This window comes from Periplaneta americana, chromosome 11 (genome assembly GCF_040183065.1).
Source record: "Periplaneta americana isolate PAMFEO1 chromosome 11, P.americana_PAMFEO1_priV1, whole genome shotgun sequence".
NCBI classification, from domain to species: domain Eukaryota; kingdom Metazoa; phylum Arthropoda; class Insecta; order Blattodea; family Blattidae; genus Periplaneta; species Periplaneta americana.
In genome coordinates this window covers 10,765,431-10,784,894 of record NC_091127.1, presented here as the reverse complement: position 1 = coordinate 10,784,894, position 19,464 = coordinate 10,765,431, and the positions used below count along the sequence as shown (strand labels likewise).

Genomic DNA, 19,464 nt, shown 5'->3' with positions numbered 1-19,464 from the left:
ATGAAGCCCTACTCCTAATGGTGTATTAAGTGAAGTTATCTGTACTTCCTTGAACTGTATAGAATATGTTATTCATAAAAGTAGTACAAACACACGGCAAGCAATAATAAAAGATTTTTTTACGTGAAATGAGCTCTTATTTGCATTTTGCACTGTAACGCACAATAAAATAAGTTTCCTATGAAGTGATGTCTAAATTGTCTTCCCCATTTCATAAATAATTTCCCGTTAACAGCGTTGCCCTACTTATTACAGCCACAGTCCCTCGACAAGCACATTAATGAGGTTATTCTGCATATAGTAGATTATAATTGCTACAGCTCGGACATTTAGAATATTACAAACAACATTTTAGATTTTATTGAGAGATGAATCAGCACTTTTTTTTAGCAATACTTGTACTGAACACAAATCTTTGCTTCGAGTATTAAAAAAAAACTGCAATATTGGTATTACCAAGTAAGGAACCAAATGGATTAAAACCCAAGAATTATGCCAGAGACATAACACAGATATATTACAGAAGTGAGACATCAAGACGAATAAAATTTATCTTATGTACATTACCATTATGCTATTACCCTGTACATAACCAAACAAATAAGGCAAAGCTCGTGGGTTAAGGAAAACAATTTGGAAAAATAAACATTCAATGGTTGATGTAAAAGTAAGAATATACAAATCAATCATTAGACCAATTTAACATGCAAGATGAAAGTTTTAAGAATAGGACATAAAACATTGAGAGATCAAGTAAAAATTAAAAAAAAAAAAAAAAAGACATAATTTGAAATTAGACTAAATATCACACTGGATTAAAAATAGAAACAAAGATTGGAATGATCATGTAAGTAGTATGGAAAATGGAAGAACTGTAAAAATAACAAGGAATAAGTTTCCAATTGAGGGGATCAGAAGTAAACAGGTACAAGTGACATTTCTGGAAAAAATAAATTAAATGCATCCAGGTTAAGCTAAAGCATAAAACATTTCAGTGGTAAAGGGATATATCTTTTAACGACATCACACATTAAAATTTAAAATCGAAACTTCACGGAATTTACGAAAGTTTAATTACATTTTCTCGAAAGTAACTGAAATGCACTTATACCTCTTTGCTTCTGACCTCCTCAATTGCAAAAAATTGCAGAAGTTTACAAAAAAAGATGGGGGAAATATGATATACAGGCAAGTATTGAAGAACAGGCAAAATATTATGCAAATCTGCTTTACAGGAAGCCTTACCTGAAAGACTAGATTTGCATAATATATACGTCACTGTGTACGTTACCAGAAAAACCACAATTCCAAGGCACACAGAGTTTGTGTGCACTCGATGTGGGTCTCTGGTGCTTCGTCAGCCTACCCGAGTTGTGTGGATATAAAGGAAAAAGTTGAGACGGTGTCAGGTGAAGTTCCCGGGTAGCTCAGTTGGCAGAGCGCTGGTATGTTCAACCAGAGGTCCCGGGATCGATACCTGGCCCCGGAACAAATTTTCCCTTAAAATTATTCAGGCAAAATATTTTTATAATGGAAGATAGGAGAAGAAATACCAACATCTATTGAGCCTAGTAACTATTGGTAGAGACAGGTGTAGCAAAATCTACCAAGGAAGCTCTGCTTTCCAGTCTCCCATTCACTTGTTGGAGTCACGATGGACATCTTTACCATTTACAATTAAGTAGACTGGTTCTTCAGTGAACCAAAACTGGCAGCTAACTGTGCAATTATCTTTGCTGCAATTTCAAGACCAAAACAATTAACTGTATTAGATTATTTTAAACATAAAAAAGTTTACATTATTCTACAACAATGCTGTTGCCACATTAATGCAGGTTAACAAATTAGAAATTACGAAAATCAACAAGTTTCACATAATAATAATTTTATTTCCCAATTTGGGTAGATATACAAAAGGAAAGTAAAATGCAGTTAACAAAATCCATCGCCTCAAAGCATCCCTGAAGGTAGCAAGAACATGGTCATTCTTTGGTTTTGGTAATGCCAACATACAAAGCAATCACACAAACTCCAATTATGTGGAAAACTACTTATTAAAATATGTAAACATAGGTATCTCACAAAAATGTATCACGAATAATACTGAAGTGTTTAAGGGTCCAATTCATAGTCGTCACTTATAAAATGAGGAAACACTTAAGTAATGAGCATTTTCTTAGCACTTATTTCAGATCGTATTGCAGAGACGCTACTCATTCATATGCCCTGAGCATTCTCTTGACAGCGAAAGAAATATGGCAACATGGCTAGACGTGAGCGCTTTCTTACATTCAATTGTTTTCCAGCGGCTTCAAATTGTTAAATTGGCATTATTGTCATACATAAATACAGAAGTAAATGTTATAGAGCTAAAAATTATACAAAATGTCCAGAAAGCATTTTACAGAAAAGAAAGAAGTGAGCTAAGATAACTAGTTATGAAATATGGAGATATCGTCGAAAGTAAAAAAAAAAAAAAAAATGATAATTGTTCTCTCCAAAAGAAGAAATTGACATGGAACAAAATTGCAGTTGAGTTTAATGCAAACTCCGGAAATATTCTTGTAAGTAAATCATTTTCATTTATTCTTCAGTTATTTTTATGCTAAACAAAGTAGAAATGATATAATTACGCAAATTTTAACAGCTTATTCCTTGGGTAGAATACAAACAAAAATGCAAATGACACTTTGTTGGGACGTGAATACTTTTCGAAAAAAAAATGCCACTTAAATCTACCTGAAATGCTGCTGTATCATAAAATCTCAAAGCAACCAGTACTTTCAGCAGTGGCGAAATCGGTAAGCCTCATGTTTGTATTGTGAATTTAAATGAGAGAACCAGAATATCCACAACAGAGTTCTTGTTGAAACGGTATCTCCTCTTAAATTGTTGATCATTATACATCTCTAAAGGGTTTTCCATATCTCTGATATATCTTTTGCTTGCCGAAACTCATTTTCATTTTAATTACAGAACTCGATAAATTAAATTAAATCATAATCATCATCCACTGTATACCGAATCAGCTGATTACAATGCATATGAGGAAACACTTGAGTAAGCTGACAAGCTACCTTATTTGAATAAGTGTTCACTTCAGTGGGATTTATGATTTGGAAATTATTATAGGCAACTGCTTAAGTGTTTCCTTACGATAAGCGTTGACTATGAATTCGGCCTTAAATCATGTTACACACGTACTCAGACAAGTGCAGAATGTGACTAACAAGAACCGAGAATATCTTACACTCAAAGCTTACACATACACTTTTGCACTGTGCAGAACATCATCAGATATCAGAATTTGTTATGCGACTGCCTTAAAGTGCACATTCGCTACACCTCATATCATCCGATTAATTTATTCGTGACAAAAATGGAATGGTTAGTCTTTCTTATCAATGGCTTTGATTCTCTCCAACAGTGGTGGATGGGAATGGTGCCACATGGAATACATCCAGTCAAACACTGGAAAGCCCAAGTTATCTTTGTTCAACTTGATCAGAGCTTGACGTAGAAGATTCCCTTTTCCCAATTTTATGGCAAAACCATCAGCTTGAAACTCAAATCTTCGACTCAAAATTGTCATTAGGAAACTCAGAATCTGTGGAAAAAAAAGAACAAAAATTAAAATACAAAAGCATTACTAGTAACCAGATGTAGTTCTACTGCCAAAGTGGAATGCAGAAGGCAGAAAAATTGAAATTAGCACAAAAATTCTTGAACCTTCATTTAATCAAATATGGCATAAGAATTTTCCAACCAATTCCAAAAGGTAGCCTTTTTTGTGTGCTCATTAAAACGATATCTAAATTCAATAAACATTATTTTATGCTCGACCATGCCGAAATGTTGTAATTATACACCTGGTAGCAGTCCTTTAATGCATGTCATTAAAGTACACCTATTCATTAAAGTTCAGGTTTTCGATTATTCTCGGATATGCAATCGAAAGACGAGGGAAACGTCACGGAGGCTGGAAATCCAATACTGTTGCAGAAGGTTATGTTCTGTTACTATAATAATTAGCGTTAATTGTAAATAATATTCGAATAAATTCAATTTGTCATCTCGTTTTTCAATTGTAAATCATTTTCCAGGTTATTTCAAAATTAGTTCATGTTATTCTCTAAATTATATCAAGGTCAATGGCATTATTGTTCCTCGGAAAAAAATCAATACTTTCGCGTCTGCGCACATCTCACAATTTACGAGCTATGCACAAGGTCACTTCCGATCTTCAGTCAGATGCGAATAAAATGAATACTTCTGAATAATTTCAAGTTAGAAATATGGTCGAGCATAAAAAGTCGTATGAAACTTGCCTATAATGGTAATTAAGACGCTCGTATGAAAATTATGAAACTCGCTTGCGCTCGTTTCATAAACAAATATACTCGCGTCTTAATTACTATCATTTTAGGCTTGTTGCATAATGTACTATTAACTTACAGCATTATATGGCGAGAATATGAACTGGAACACAACTAGAAGGCCAATTAGAACTGGTTTCTCATTTTGGAACCCAAACGCACGATACATCGCTTCATATTGGAACATCAGTCCAAACACCAAGAATATCAGGAACAAATTCACCTGAAAGAAGTACAGACTGCAGTGGCTCTAGAGTTTAATTCTAATTCCATCATTTATCTGTTACCATTGAATCATTTACCTTCAAATAATCTGTGTATAGGAAAAGTGGTGTTAAATAATTAAGAATTACAACAGACATAACAAAAGCCAAGAATGTACAAAGAGGTTCACCACAGGAACATGCTCCTTACAAATTAGATGTCTACTTCTCTACGAAATCATGCATGACAGACCTCTCACTTATTTCAAAGTGGTGACCTTGCACCTGAGCACTTCATGAAAAACACAAGTATGTCAGAAGATGCAGAAATTTCCGTCCATAATTCTCTATTCTCTGAATGCAGAGACAGGCACTGAAGGCCACTTCTCATGCCGAAGAACATTTCTTTTTCCTTCCCTAAACATTTGTCACACAGCATAATTATATTTAAATAAAAACACTCCAGGAACTGGATCATACACTGTGTGACAACAAAGGAAAGAAAAAAATGGGTATCACCATAAAGGTCACAAGCTATCTCATTATAAATTTTGTACATTCTGAAACAATTCAGTTTCTCATGTTATCAATTATATTCCTGTCTATGTTACAAAACCATATTTTTACAACTGTAAAGACCTTAACATGCTACGATTTTTTCTCTGTGGTCATTTATTCACTTTGTATAGGAAGCACGAGATAATTATAATTATAATATGACAGTGTTTTACAATTATTCAGGGGCAGCTTTTGGGGTAGTGCCAGTGTGCCATGGCACCACCAATGAAAGAAACAAAAAATAATATCCTAAAAAGCAGTTATATAATAGTTTATTTCTACACATTTTATTCGTATTTCACCTGAACGAGCGCGCGCACAGATCGGGACGCACTCTTGCAGTGTTTTTCCGAATGTTGGAGCCACTTCGGTGTGGCACTACCTACGTCCATACAACAATGTACAAAAGGCTACTGATTCTAGTTTATATGCGTTTCTTATGGCAGACTTTGAACCGAATTCAATTTGACTCAGTAGTTAATATTCCGCCCGCTAGAGCACAGTAATGCAAAAATTTCGCTAGATGGCAGGGTTGTTGGAGATGTTAGGAAGGGAACCATCAACTGCAGACTTGCACGAAAACACAAGTTAAAGTTGCGCGCCAAATGTTAATGTAATGTTGCCAATTCAAAACTAATGCACATAACTTGGATTTGAATGTGTAAAGTATTATCCATTTAACTATACTGAATGCAGAGATAGTCATGGTTCTTTTTAGAAAGATAAATATTTTTTCATATTATATAAAACTGTTTGTTAATGTTGCGTAATATTAGTTTTATTTCACGGCAACTAAAAATCGCTACACCGTTGCTACAGTACAGTATTGATGCTTTTGTTAACGATATATGAGATCTGTGCAGGACATGAACATGTGTTATTCAGGCCGCTGCCTTGAATTCATTGGCCTGTTAAATAAAGTGCAAACGTATTCGTTTATTATCTATATCAGTACCTGCATGATGACAAAATTTTTTACTATATGGTTGAACTTCCAGTGACCCAGCTCATGAGCCAGAACTGCGAGGACCTCATCATTGTTGCATCCTATTTTGTCAGACTCAGCAACATTTTCATCTTTCTTCTCTTCAGTTGTTTCTGGTACATAATCCTTCACCAGAGTATCAAACAGAACAATACGCTTATTCTTGAAGAATCCATAGAAATAGGCATTACTGTGTGTAGATCGTTTTGAACCTGTAATATTGTAATATGTTAGTTTGTTAAGTTTTATTATAAAAGTACCGGTACTAAAAATGTAGATGAAAATATTTAAAGTACTTATAAAGACACATAGCTATTATAATAACATTATCTTCTATCACCCATAAAATCTTGACATACACTTTTTTTTTTTTAATTTTACCAGTCAGAGGCTATTTTCCTAAAGTTTGCTTTTTTACAGTTTTTCTTTTTCTCTTTCCTTCTCTCACCTCCCCATCTTAATAGCACACTCATCACTCAAAAAAACTACACAGTGTTCTTACCTTCCACAATATAGAGCTTGTAAAGTGGGAAGTCTATACTGGCAGCAAGTTTCTCTATACGGTTCTTGAGGTCACCTTCAGGCAATGGAGTGTACTTATCAAAAAGTGGAGCAATGCAGTTGGGATAAATAGTCATAAAAACGAATGTCATAATCATTGCAAACAACCACAAGTATATGAAGAAGTATTTTCCTCCGATCTTAACAATATACACGAGAGCTGAGATGAGTGGAAGCATTATCACTTGACTCACAAGGAAAACCTTTATCTTGTCCTTTATGAAGAAACCAACAGTCTGCAATTAAAACAAAATAAACATTACTGAATATATGTATGACCTCTTAATAAATCACATTATTGGTACAGAAGAAATAAGGAGATGAAGTTGTCATAGTATTATTTTGATTAACAAAAACGTCGGTATTTTTTTAGTAGGTTATTTTACGACGCTTTATCAACATCTTAGGTTATTTAGCATCTGAATGAGATGAAGGTGATAATGCCGGTGAAATGAGTCCGGGGTCCAGCACCGAAAGTTACCCAGCATTTGCTCATATTGGGTTGAGGGAAAACCCCGGAAGAAACCTCAACCAGGTAACTTGCCCTGACTGGGAATCTAACCCGGGCCACCTGGTTTCGTGGCCAGACGCGCTGACCATTACACTACAGATGTGGACATGTCAGTATTTATTGTGATTCATGAATATCAACATATTGTAACAAAATATAACACTTTGCACTGAGACTGTTTTACAAGGCCTGGCACTCTGTGTATTATTCTACAGAGTGTTTCAGCAATAATTACTGGTTTATTCATTGGCCACTGTGGTTGAGCAATTGCCAGATGGCCAGCTCCCCCTCTCAATACCTCACATAGTGTTTCATTCACTAGTCAGTCTGAGATTGGAATACGTAGAGAGGAGTTGTGTTGTGTTGTGCCAGGCCACTCATTTAGTTACCACGTGGAGATAGCGTAATGGTAAGATATTCTGTGCTTGAACATACATAAGTTGTGAAAACTTATTATACTTACTTACTGGCTTTTAAGGAACCTGGAGGTTCACTGCTGCCATCACATAAGCCCACCATTGGTCCCTATCCTGAGCAAGATTAATCCATTCTCTATCATCATATCCCACCTCCCTCAAATCCATTTTAATATTATCTTCCCATCTACATCTCGGCCTCCCTAAAGGTCTTTTTCCCTCCGGCCTCCCAACTAACACTCTATATGCATTTCTGGATTTGCCCATACGTGCTACATGCTCTGCCCATCTCAAACGTCTGGATTTAATGTTCCTAATTACGTCAGGTGGAGAATACAATGCGTGCAGTTCTGTGTTGTGTAACTTTCTCCATTCTCCTGTAACTTCATCCCTCTTAGCCCCAAATATTTTCCTAAGCACCGTATTCTCAAACACCCTTAACTTATGTTCCTCTCTCAAAGTGAGAGTCCAAGTTTCACAACCATACAGAACAACCGGTAATATAAACTGTTTTATAAATTCTAACTTTGAAAATTTATTATACGAAAAAAAAAAAATCGTTTGGCAAAACAAGGCGAAAATTTAGAAATCCGTTTTCCAGGCTGCCCAATTCCGACCAGAAGGGCAATAAAACAATTAGTGGAAAAGTTCATTGAAATAGGTCGTGTAACTGACATAAAAAAGGGGCAGCTGGGTAGCTCAGTTGGTAGAGGAGCTGGCTACGGACTGGAAGGTCCGGGGTTCGACCCCGAGTGGTGACAGGATTTTTCTCGTTGCCAAACTTTCAGAACGGCCCCGAGGTTCACTCAGCCTCCTATAAAATTGAGTACCGGATCTTTCCCGGGGGTAAAAGGTGGTCAGAGCGTGGTGCTGACCACACCACCTCATTCTAGTGCCGGGGTCATGGAAAGCATGGGGCTCTACCTCCATGACCCCCCCAAGTGCCTTCATGGCATGTGACAGGGATACCTTTAATTGACATAAAAAAACAATCACAATCTCGTGTGCTTATAGAAGAAAAAATTGACGAGAGGAAGTTGGAGCAAAATGGTCAACACTTCCAGTAGCTACTGTCATGAGAGTACAAAATTCTATAATTAATAATAATTAATGTTAAATATAACATATTATGGTTAGTAAGTATGCATGTAAGTTTTAATTCAGTAAAGCGCCGTAAAGTTTAAGGGCCTCATTGTTGGCAGTCGCTCAAGCACCGTGCCGTCCAGTGGCTGAAGAATAAACCGGTACTTATCGCTGGAACACTCTATATTTACCTTTCCCAGCTGACTTGTTAAACTACATCGAATTTTCAGTTGCACATAACACTGGTTGGCTATATAGTATATATTATTCATCTCACATAAGCTGAGTTCCTAAGTATTTGTTTCTATAACCAAAACAGAAATTTCTGCAGAATTTTGAACTAGAGAAACTTCTCACCATACAGCTGGAATTTATACAAATATGAGGAATATGTTCTCGAGCATTTTCTTTTTGACCATTTATTCTCAGGTGCTTTTAGAATAAGAATTTACATATGCTAAAGTAGGCCTACAGTATGTGTCCATTCAAAAACTTCGGCCATTACTTTTATAAAGTTGTTGTTGTTGTTTTCTAATGCCAGGCGTTTGTCAATAAAGTCATTTGACCTCTTGCACTCCAATATTTTTCAAAGATATTATCATGACCAGCCAATGAAGCACAGATTTTGAGGTGTTCCGAATCCATTTCTTGGTCTGAATTGCACAATGGGCAGTTAGGGGACTGATATATTCCAATTCTATGCAGGTGTTTAGCCAAACAATCATGGCCTGTTGCCAATCTAAATGCAGCTACAGACGATTTTCGTGGTAAATCTGGAATTAACTGTGGATTTTGATGCAGAGAGTTCCATTTTTTCCCTTGGGATTGTGTTATCAAATTTTGTTTGTTGAAGTCTAAGTATGTAGATTTAATAAATCTCTTCACAGAGTAATACGTAGATTTAGTAACAGGTCTGTAAGTAGCTGCCCTTCTTTGCTAAAGCATCCACATTCTCGTTTCCCAGGATTCCACAGTGGGATGGTATCCATTGGAATACAATTCTTTTATTGAGTGATATTAATTGAGAGAGCATTTTAGTTATTTCTGCTGTTTGAGATGAAGGTGTGTGTTTAGAGACGATTGATAGAATAGCTGCTTTGGAGTCTGACAATATAACTGCATTCCTAAATTTATTGATGTGGCATAAAAGATTCCTGAGACATTCACTTATTGCAACGATTTCTCCATCAAAACTTGTTGTTCCATATCCAAATGATCTATAAAGTGAGAAGAGACAGCACGTAACACCTGCACCTGCACTTTTATAAAGTAAAAATATAAATAAAATAGTGGAAACAGATCAGAAGTGGATTAAAAAACAGTAATTTTAGTATGTTATCTATAAACCTTGTATAACAATATATTTTGTGTTTTATCAGCATGGATAAGAATTTTCATTCATATCAGACAATTTCTTAATTGCTATTTATCATGACTACAAAATCCAATATCACACATGCACACACATAAAATACACCTATTTCAAAATAGTCAAACATATTATTCACGATGCCTCTAAATTTTTGTAGACTTTTTTTATACTGTTGCTATTCTTTAATAAATAATCTCATAAAAGAAATCTCAACTGAGTGAGATGGCTCAGTGGTAATACACTAGACTCGCATTTGCGATGTCCTGGGTTCAAACCCTATGGCTAGAAAGTCTAAAGGCCCATTCACAATGAAAATTAAACATAACCGTAACATAAACACAGAAGTTTGCGCCCAGGCTACCAAATGGGACATTCACAATGATTCACATACGCATTGACATAAACATTACCGTAAAACGTTAACATGAAAGTTTGCAAACTCCAAACTTTCATGCTTATGCTTACGTGATTTGCAAACAAAACACAATCGTGGAGCGCTGAAGTATACGACAGAATATGAGGAAATGGCATCTTGTTATGTTTCCATGGTTACCAAGTATGTTTGCGGTTATGTTTATGTTCCCATCGTGAATGATGGAAGACTTCTTGATTTTACCGTAACGTTTATATACTTAAGTTAACGCTTATGTTATGTTTAATTTTCATTATGAATGAGCCTTTTAGTCTTTTCATGGTTTCCCTCAGTCAATAAGGCAAATGCAGGATTGGACATTTACATATGTTTCATTACAGTGTTAATCACCATTATCATAATCAAATAAAATTGAAATATACTTGAAGTAAAACAAGCCATATATAACGTACCACGATAGTCCATGGCCTATTGATATACTGAAAGATTCTACACATGCAATATTATGACCTAATCTTAAAGCGTGTATAAATTCGTTTGAGACAGTATAACAAAAACAAAATTTACCTTACCTGTTTATTAAACCCGTGTCTTTCTTCCAATACAAAGGTGTAATATACAGAAAATGGTACATTTATAATGCTATTAAAAACACTCATTGACAGCATAAATCCAGCACTTCGTAAGATTTCATTGTTGGGATCGTATCCCACTGCTGATACCAAAGCACCACCCATGTTCCAGAAATAAACGAACCCATTGAGCAAGATAATTACCTGTAATAGAAATGTTACCAGGTTAAAATAAAATACTGGAGAGAAGACGTCCGTATAATATCTATTAGAATAAGCACAACATAGCTGATAATGGAAGTAAATTAACTACAAGTCTTTAAATAAGTATTCCATTGCTATTTACTTCTGACATTCATTTTCAATGGTTGGTTTATCACTGATCAAGAGTAACCGTGAAATCACATTAAAATTTCTCAATTGAACAGAGTTCCTTTTTATATCCTCTATGAATACTTACACTTTTATTTGGCAAACAGAAGTATCTTCGTCTTACAATTGGTATAGCTTCATTAAATAATGGATTAAAAACTGGTGTGTGCAAGTTTAAATACATTACTGTTCCTGGATGTTTAATGTTGTTTTATTTAACGACGCTTGCAACTGCAGAGGTTATATCAGCGTCGCCGGATGTGCCGGAATTTTGTCCCGCAGGAGTTCTTTTACATGCCCATAAATCTACTGACATGAGCCTGTCGAATTTAAGCACACTTAAATGCCATCGACCTGGCCCGGGATCGAACCCGCAACCTTGGGCATAGAAGGCTACTGTTCCTGAATGAAGTGTGAATGTGAAGCCCTAAGTCTCTTAGATACATATTGACATTTTTACTTTATTAACCTTCATTGTCATGTTTATTTTAATTCTCATGATATCGTTCTTGTGTATGTATTGCACAAATATAAGTTGGTTTAATGAGTAGGCCTATCATATACCATCCATACTAAACAAGTACAGCAAGCACACTTATAAAAAATCTACATCCTCAAAGCACTGATGGAATTGATGACAGCAAGACAGTATGATCACAAAGAGAGACCGAGAATTCGCCATGAGATTACCTGACATTCGCTATACAGCTGGTGATGATGGGCGAAGAGATAGTAATTTCGTCACCACAAGGCAGTATTGTATCCTTGACGGGTACATTTAAGGGCCAAAAAAGTTATAATCTTAGAATTTGGTGCATGAGCGTTAAAAAATAAATAAAAGGTCTGAATGAAATTACAACAGGAAGTTTGGTGATTTAATGTCGTAAATCGTGTTTTAATGTGATGAAAATGTGTTTAGGGGATCATAGATATAAGAGATCAGGTAGGAAGTTATAAAATTGACAAAAAAAAAGTTGGGACATTAAAAAGTGGCTAGTTAATAAATATAGTTACCGATTGAAGTTTACTGTAAAGAAGTAAATCTTCGAAAGTGATGTAGTGAAGTTATGAAAGATAATCTTAGTGATAGTATTTACAATTTTCTATGGTTTTTTCTGAGTGTTGATTGTGGTTAAGAAATGAATGATCAATCTAAAGTGAACTAGATACTCATGTCAAGATTTAATAAGATTATAATGACGTGTATTAGGTAGAAAAAAGATCCCAATCAGTATAACCGGGTGAAGTGTTACGAGTTAGATGTAATGTAGAGAGACGGAATTATGTATAAATTTAGTTAGCAAGATTAGAATGCTGAAAGGAACGTAAGTATGGAACGAACAGATGGTGGACAGTTAAAATAAATAAGAAGAAATTGACTGATTAGAGTTAAGTTAATAGCGAGAGTAGATGAGTTATGAGTTTAACAGCTGTCGGGATTGCATGCTAATTGTAGGTATATGTAATAGAAAGTTATGGTGAAACCTGTATACATAAGTTGTGGTACTTACTTACAAATGGCTTTTAAGGAACCCGAAGGTTCATTGCCGCCCTCACATAAGCCCGCCATCGGTCCCTATCCTGTGCAAGATTAAGCCAGTCTCTATCATCATACCCCACCTCCCTCAAATCCATTTTAATATTATCCTCCCATCTACGTCTCGGCCTCCCTAAAGGTCTTTTTCCCTCCGGTCTCCCAACTAACACTCTATATGCATTTCTGGATTCGCCCATACGTGCTACATGCCCTGCCCATCTCAAACGTCTGGATTTCAAGTTCCTAATTATGTCAGGTGAAGAATACAATGCGTGCAGTTCTGTGTTGTGTAACTTTCTCCATTCTCCTGTAACTTCATCCCGCTTAGCCCCAAATATTTTCCTAAGCACCTTATTCTCAAACACCCTTAACCTATGTTCCTCTCTCAGAGTGAGAGTCCAAGTTTCACAGCCATATAGAAGAACCGGTAATATAACTGTTTTATAAATTCTAACTTTCAGATTTTTGGACAGCAGACTGGATGATAAGAGCTTCTCAACCGAATAATAACACGCATTTCCCATATTTATTCTGCGTTTAATTTCCTCCCGAGTGTCATTTACATTTGTTACTGTTGCTCCAAGATATTTGAATTGGTAAGTTGTGGTACACCATAACTAATATAAATGTTGATGACAAATAAATATCTATCTATCTATAAAGCTGGTGAAAGCCTCGGAACTATCCAACTAGGTAATCATCCAAAGCAGGATTCAAACCCATGTCGGAGTGTAGCCTTGCAGCGCAAGTCCTGCTCAATAACCCCTACCCCACATCAGTGGTCCTGTACTGAGTCAGAACATAGTATTTCCTGAAGTAACTTAGTAACAGCATAATTCTAAGGTGCGCGGTAAAAAGAGTGTAAAGGTACGGTCCACGTCGCTACTTTTGCAGAGATGCAGTACAAAAAACTGCGCAACTCTCGTACTGCGACGTGTGAACAACGGTGCAACCCGAAAAGTAGTGGCTGCCGAACCTGCTGCCCGCTACTTTTCCATGCTGCGCGCAGCTTAGAAGTAGCGACGTGTGAACAGGGTTCTCAGGCTTGCAGCCGCAGCATTTTTGATATCGGTTTTGTTGAAACTTTTGCTGCGGTTGCAACCAGTGTTGCCACCCAAATGTGTCAATGATACTTCTATTGTTTGGATGTATTTTAATGTTAAATGTGATGAAAATAAATTATTTGTAACAGTTATTAAATGCACACCACAGTCTGAGCATATTTGCTGACGATATAATTCACTTTTTTACTTTTCTATAGCGTAGTTTCAAACAGGAGGGTTGCCAACATTGATTACGTGAATATGCTGTTGGTTATCATTTAAGTACATAGGCATTTTTAAAAGCTTTATAGTAAAAATAATGCCAATTTCTGAATACTAGATACGACAGAAAAGCAAATAATAGATAAGTAAGCTTTCGCATGGTTTCTTAATAATGCAAACATAACCACAAAATGTATATTGAGAAGTCAATACGGAGATGGAAACCTGCAGCATGACTGCGGCTGCAAAAGTAGCGCCTTGTGTGTGAACAGACTCACAACCTCCAGTTGCAACTTTTGCAGCACTTGGGTTGCACAGCACGAAAAATAGCGTGCAGCACACTACTTTTGGCTTACATATGAACACGACATGCAACTTTTGCAGCTGCAGTACAAAAGTTGTGCAGCAAAAGTAGCGACGTGTGACCGTACCTTAAGTCAGAAATAGGTGGCTTTGACTTATGAATTCCATGTAAATACAAAAAATATACTACTTGATATGATATGAAGTCCGTATGTCTTTCTTCCTCCATTATGATGTAGAGTGTCAGATTTCCAGCCCATCATAATGCTATTGGTCCTCATTTAAAACTTTATTTTGCTCTGCTGAAAACTTGCAATTTATGACATGCCTTTTATCACGCACCATAGAATTACGGGTGTAAAATTTGAAAATTAAGGATATTGCAGCAAGAAAGAAGTAGTTCCATTTCCAGTTGAATTTCACTTAATATTGTACTTAAGGGGATACTGTACTTCACTAAAAACGACAGCTTTTTCCCTAACCATTTTTCTCAACCAAATTTTGAGAGCATGTTTACTATGTAAAAGACTAACAAAATCCAAATTTTGAACTCCCAAATGATTTTGGCTTTTGATTTTTTTTTCTATTCTTTTTATAAATATTTTCAAACCCAAGTTCTTAGTAGAAGATCTCAATTTTTAAGTTTCTTTTTTTTTTTTTCGGTTACATTTAAAAGACATAGAGAAACATTTCTAAGCATTCATTTTATGAAATATCTCATTTATTCACTTGAAATATTTTTTTAATTTTAACAATGATATTTTTCTATAATTTATGAAAAAAAAAAATCAATAAAATAAACTAGCAGCATTTCTTACAAAAAAAAAAAAAATACATACAGCTAATTTTACCTCATAAATACTTGCAGTAAAAATTTCATTCGGATTCATTAATATTTGGCATAAAAAAAAGTTGGTGTTGAACCAAGAAAAATAAACTTACGAGTAAAATGAATATTTAAGTAAATTAAAATTCTCCTCTGCTACATTCTAGTAACTTCAGGAAGTCAACTTTAAAATAAAAATTTACTAGATTTGTAAAAAAAAAAAAAAAAAAAAAAAAAAGAATTCTTTGATCAAAAATAATTTTGACAGCTCTTTAATTGCCACGCCCCCTTATAACCTTAGCCTAATTTTAAAAAAATTAAACATATTTGTAATTAGAATTGAACTAAATCCATTTGGGGTATGAAAATATATTCTAAAGAAGTGAAATAGGCAATAACATTTTTTTGGAAAATGTTCATGATTTTCAGTGGAGTCCCCTCCCTTAAGAAAATACTGAAGGCATTGGTACGTACAAGGAGCAGAAAGATCCGAGAATAAATGGGAAAGTTGTAACATATTTTGCAATTTTTCCTCCTTTACTGTTCGATACAAGAGGGCAGTTCTAAATTATTAAAACTTATCCATCAGGTAAGGAAGTTAGGTAATTTCCTAGAAGACGGGCAAAATCCAACATGGCTGACGAAAACTACCAAAACGTTCTGCCAACTATGAAGTTCAAATGTCACCAAACATTACAAAATCAAACATGGAAAATCAAACATATATTCATATTTTTAAGGAAGAAAAAGCCTTTCAAAAAATGAAAATATGTTTAATTTTTCACCTCTGATTTTTATGGTGTTTGGTGGCATTTGAACTTCATAGTTGGTAGTACTTTTCTGGCAGTTTTCGTCCGCACTTTACCCACTACAAATCACTAAAACACAAAACAAAACAATAATTTATCACCTAATCAAACAAAATTCAATCCTCATTGACGTCTTCAAAGACAACCACTTCACTTGCATTATGACACAGGCTTCAAGGCAATCTAAACTTAAAGCATGCAGCCAACAAAGAACTAAACCACCACTTTGTCGTACAGTCAAGTTCACATAACTAAACCATGTATTTACACAAAATGAAATTCTCTTTGAACCCTTATTACACCTTAACTTGTACGGAGAATTCAATGAACAATTCCTTGGAATCACAGGAACAGTTTTCTCGTCAACAATCGATACAATTTTTATTCACCAGCGAAAGAACTGAACCAAAATCGACATAAAATTTAATGCTCTGTTCTATGTTCACACATCTTTCACAAATATCATAAAATGACAAACTTTCAATAGGTTTACCCATCAGACACAATATAACACCACTCACGTCAAACAACCAAGAACAACTTACTGACGTCATTATCCATTCAAAATTAACGAAAATTCTAGAACACATGATGACAACTATAACCAATCATATCGAAGGAAAATCATAAAATGACAAACTTCCAATAGCTTTAGCCAGTAAAACACTATAACACCACTCACTTCAAACAACCAAGAACAATTAACAACGTCATTACCCATTCAAAATTAACGAAAATTCTAGAACAAATGACAACTATAACCAATCAAATTGAAACATCATCAATGCGACACCTCGTATAAAAACCTAGAACTAACATATAAAAGTCACTAAGAATCACTAACATTTAACTCTAAAGTAAAAAGGTTGGTAATACTTAGTACATCCAACTAGGTGCCCGTCTTCTATGAAATTACCGGAAGTTACTAGCTGAAAAAACTACTAACATTTAGGCCTATATATAAACATGTCACCTTTCGGTTATGGGAATTTATATCCTCAGTTCAAGTGTAATTTTTAGAAACAGCTTTTTCTAAATTCCTAAGAGTTGAAAAAATGGACCTGCCCCATCTTGCTGCAAGGATCTCAATTGTCACACAGATACAGTACTCATATTATAATGTTTATGTAAATAAGTGATGTCTTACAACAGTTGTAACAATCCCAAACAATTCTTTCACGATGCTGAATGTACTTTTGTCCAGACCATAAAGACGGGCCTTCTGGTATGTGTCTTCATTTACAATTTCTCTGAGTTCTTCAGGAATTTCAACCGCATGTTCATAAATCTTATGCTGTAACAAATAATGGTACATATATTCCCGGTAAATCAAAGAAATATATACATTAGGCCTGATTCGAATTCACGAACATCTAAGTATTTAATAAATCAGTGTTTCTAGAAATATATAACGAAAATTTTACGAAGCAAAAAACTTCAGACATGAAACACAGATGTTATGGAAAACCTTACTGCAACATCTAATTCACAATGAACACATTTCTGTGCTGCTAAGTCATAATTCAATATCACAGGATCTCTATTAAGGTGCTTAATATCTCTGTCACAAACTGAAATTGCTCTTAAAATGTCCCATAACAAAATAACATTTAAATAGTAATATAGAAGGAACAGTCTTCACAGTACGAAACTGTCCTAACCAGGATTTGAACCCAGGTCCGCTCGTTACACGGTCAGACGTGCCATGGCACTGTGAATTGTTGCGTGCAAGAACGACACGAGTGAGATCGCTTATATAAACTGGAAAAAGAGTAGTTTCCTAGTACCCGGTACTCATTACGTAAGGCGTTTTTGTGTTTACACAGTGGTTCCTTTCTGAAAAGAATTTTAATAGTTTGTTATTAGATGTGATTTTAGTCAGTTTGTAAAATATTTTTGGTCCAGGGAAAATATATGTATTTTATGAATACACAACCATGGCTGACTTAACTGCTTATGTAATGAGTAGGCCTACCGGGTACTAGGAAACTTTCGGAAAAATTTCAGTAGCCCTATACGGATTCCTCACCGACAATTATATCTTAAAATACTAAAATGAGCAGATTTTTCTGCGTTTATCGAATGCACATCATCATGCTTACGAAAAGGCACTTTTCCATACCAATGATTTATTTTCTGTGCACAAGGTTGGAATTTTAAAGTAAGAAGGAAAGGAAGGTATCCGTGTTCTAAAATTTATCTATTTCTCCTCTCTTTCCTCCATTACTACAAATAAGTCCAAAATAAGCAGAGCCGCAAGTTGATTGATAATTTTCGTATTCCTTTTCTCTCTTGGGCAGCATGTTTGAATATGTAGAAAATAAGAATTTTGAACTGCACGAAAAGAAAATAAACAGCGGCGCCCAAATAGCAATTCCATATATTTCAACTTCTATTTAATTACGTTCAAACTTATTCATCAATATTTAGAAGAAATCTTTCAATTGTCACAACATGCTAACCTGTCTTATTGATAAGTAAAGTTCCCACAAGTATTCCAGTAACAAAAACGATAAAACGCCATACAATATAAAATTCTCTTCTGACAACATTACTACTTGTCGGAGTGTCAATTATATGAACTTTTTGCATTCAAAATTCACAAACATAAATTTTCTGCACAAACCATGCAGACATAACCACTACCAAGCCGCTAATCTTGAACGTGAGCGTAGATTATAGAAGGTACAGATGGTATACAGCAAAGATTTAATACGCGCACTGCATTGAGACTATTGAGAGTAGTTGGTGTACAGGTACACCAAAAACAACACGCTTCGAACGATGACTGCTCATTGCGCCCGTGCTCAACGCTTCAAAGCGACACAAGTGTTGGTGATTAACATTATCATATAGAATTCTAGAACTATGAAATTAATCTTGTTAGCCACTATTAGTGTTTCAATACTAAAAAAAACAATGTTCTATTAAATACATTACTACGGCTAATGTTAGCATTATTTATTTTAATTACAATTTTAGGTATATATTAATGCCATCTAGGAACAGACATGTATATCAGAATAAGGAACTACGTCAATCTAAAGTAACATGATCAACGATTGGATTTGGAAACATCCGGAAGCAAGAGACGTAGCCGCGAGTAGCCATATTTCCGGAAAAGTACTGTTACGTTAGTAGTACGAAATTAAAACAGCATTAATATAATTCTGTGCAAAGTGGATCAAATTCAAGTTTAAAGTGCAATATATTTCTCCATCTAAAGCAGTGCTAGTAAAGCATCTGCATAAGCAATAAGTGGCCACTTGCGGCCTAGTTTTGTGTTGGAACGCGTTTAAACCACGCCCTTAAAATAGGCCTGTCAGATACTGCTGTTATGGA

The 19,464-nt window shown here is 35.2% G+C and overlaps 1 protein-coding gene across 1 annotated transcript; it reads right to left on the bottom strand.

Annotated features, from left to right (window-relative positions):
- Positions 1-1,868: 1,868 nt before the first annotated feature.
- LOC138708793 (CAAX prenyl protease 1 homolog) lies at positions 1,869-18,899 on the bottom strand. Its single transcript, XM_069838976.1, has 7 exons — positions 18,585-18,899; positions 17,270-17,416; positions 11,011-11,214; positions 6,625-6,919; positions 6,093-6,334; positions 4,456-4,599; positions 1,869-3,607 (listed from the first exon to the last, which is right to left on the bottom strand). The coding sequence occupies exons 1-7, from the start codon at positions 18,672-18,674 to the stop codon at positions 3,389-3,391; spliced, it is 1,341 nt and encodes a 446-aa protein (XP_069695077.1). The 5' UTR covers positions 18,675-18,899; the 3' UTR covers positions 1,869-3,388.
- Positions 18,900-19,464: the final 565 nt, after the last annotated feature.